The sequence below is a fragment of the Colobus angolensis genome, unplaced genomic scaffold (genome assembly GCF_000951035.1).
Source record: "Colobus angolensis palliatus isolate OR3802 unplaced genomic scaffold, Cang.pa_1.0 Scaffold25, whole genome shotgun sequence".
In the NCBI taxonomy this organism is placed as follows: domain Eukaryota; kingdom Metazoa; phylum Chordata; class Mammalia; order Primates; family Cercopithecidae; genus Colobus; species Colobus angolensis.
In genome coordinates, this window is record NW_012115710.1 from 4,813,677 (window position 1) to 4,815,508 (window position 1,832).

General features: G+C 48.4%; 1 protein-coding gene across 1 annotated transcript in view; it reads right to left on the bottom strand.

The window, feature by feature from the left end:
* Positions 1 to 948: 948 nt before the first annotated feature.
* LOC105514868 (transient receptor potential cation channel subfamily M member 4-like) overlaps positions 949 to 1,832 on the bottom strand; it is a 2,988-nt gene continuing 2,104 nt past the window's right edge. The window contains exons 2-3 of the mRNA XM_011946525.1: positions 1,303 to 1,435; positions 949 to 1,137 (exon numbers count right to left, since the gene is read on the bottom strand). Of these exons, the coding sequence (XP_011801915.1) occupies positions 949 to 1,137; positions 1,303 to 1,383 (270 nt within the window). The 5' untranslated portion in view covers positions 1,384 to 1,435. The remainder of the gene's footprint in view (positions 1,138 to 1,302; positions 1,436 to 1,832) is intronic.

Consider the following 1,832-nt stretch of genomic DNA (forward strand, 5'->3'; position numbering starts at 1 on the left):
CAGGCATGGTGGCACAAGCCTGTAGTCCCAGCTACTTGGGAGGCTGAGACAGGAGAATCACTTCAACCCGGGAGGCGGAGGTTGCAGTGAGCTGAGATCGCACCATCGCACTCCAGCCTGGGCAACAAGAGCAAAACTCCATGTAAAAAGTAAAGTAGAGGCTCCTCTTTTAAAGACTTTCCTCCCTATCTAATTAAGAATAAATAGTAACTTCTTTTAGAAACAAAATGTATTCACAGACCTGTGCTAACATTCTTAAATATCTGTTAGCCGTAATAAAGAAATCAATGTACTTTACGTTCTTAGCTCCCACAATTTAGCCTAAATATTTGCCCTGGCATGCTTATACCGGTCCAAGCAAGCATTAGGTCATAGCCTGTTCCTCTTCCTTATTTAAAAGTGTTTTTACCTTTCTCAACATTCCACAAGTTACCTCCTCCTTCCTTTGTTCTCCTCTGCCTTTGCTTCTTTTAAAAAGTTCTAAGTTACCAGCCAATGAAGACAAATACAAAATGTAAAGTCCGGTTCCAGCCAATAAAAACCAGACACAGCAGTAAGATAGACGCGTCAGGTTATAAATGACCCTATCTCCTTTGTTCGGTGTATTCTCGTGGCAAAACTGCTGGCGAGTGCACACTTTCTACAAAAAATTAAAATGGCCTTACTAAAAAAATTAAATTGATGTTCAAGTACTATTTCTTTATGACACCAAAAAACAAACATTTCTAACATCCATCTCAAAAAAAAAAAAAAGACAGACAGAAAGACAGACGGGGTGGGGTGGGCAGAGACCCAGAGAGAAGATGATAGGAAATATAGGGTATCACTCAGGGATCCAGAGAAAGAGGGAGACAGAGACTCAGAGAGACAGAGACATTTTCTTAGAAACAGGGATACAGAGACCCAGAGAGCGGGGACAGAGACTCAGAGGGAGGCTGTCAGGCCCTGTCATCCCCCCCTACCATCCATGTCCTCCTGGGGAATCTGCCCGAAGATCTGCAGGTAGGGACGGTAGAAGACGCGGCGCAGGATACTTGGGAGGTCACTGTCCCGTGGCCTTAGGAGCCCCTCCGTGGCCACGCCGTAGGCCACCAGCCACACGCCGAGGAAGAAGAGGAAGAAGAACACATCCTTCATCTGTGGGGAGATGTGGTTGAATCTGGCCCCGCCCTTCCCCACCCCTTATCCCAAAACCACGCCCCTTGCTCCCCAAAGTCACACCCTTTCTCCACAGACCACTCCCTCCCCAGCCCCAGCCCTTTTCCTATGGCCCCGCCCACTTCCACCCCGCCCCTCCCTCACCATCTTGTTCACGATGAGGATCTTGGGCCCCAGCTGTTTGTTGACCGTGAAGATGTGCAGCAGCCGCACCGTGAAAACCATGAAATCAATGCAGAGGACAGTGCGGCCCAGGTGGTACAAACCCGGGGTCAGCCTGTGGTGTGGGGAGATGCCGCAAGGGTTACTCAAGTGTCACAAGACGCCAAGGAAAATGGGAGTCTTCCCAATGCCATGCTTCAGATGAAGCTGCAGCCTCCACTGGGCAGGAGGACCAGGACCCTCCCAGTCATCCGAGGTTTACTCAAATTTACTCAGTGCCAAGCTGGTCCACGCAGGGCACTGGCACCCATTTGAAAAATGGCTGCGTCTATTAAGTAATGACTGAATGAACGATGGCCTTAGCAAAGAGCTGGCCCCTGTAAGGATCAAGCTGGGAAAAACTGTCGGAATATCTATCCAACCTATAAAAGGCAAAACATATAGAGTCCCCACAAACCAATAAGCAAAAGGAAGGAATAGGAAGGAAGCCAGATAAAGGATACCACGTACAA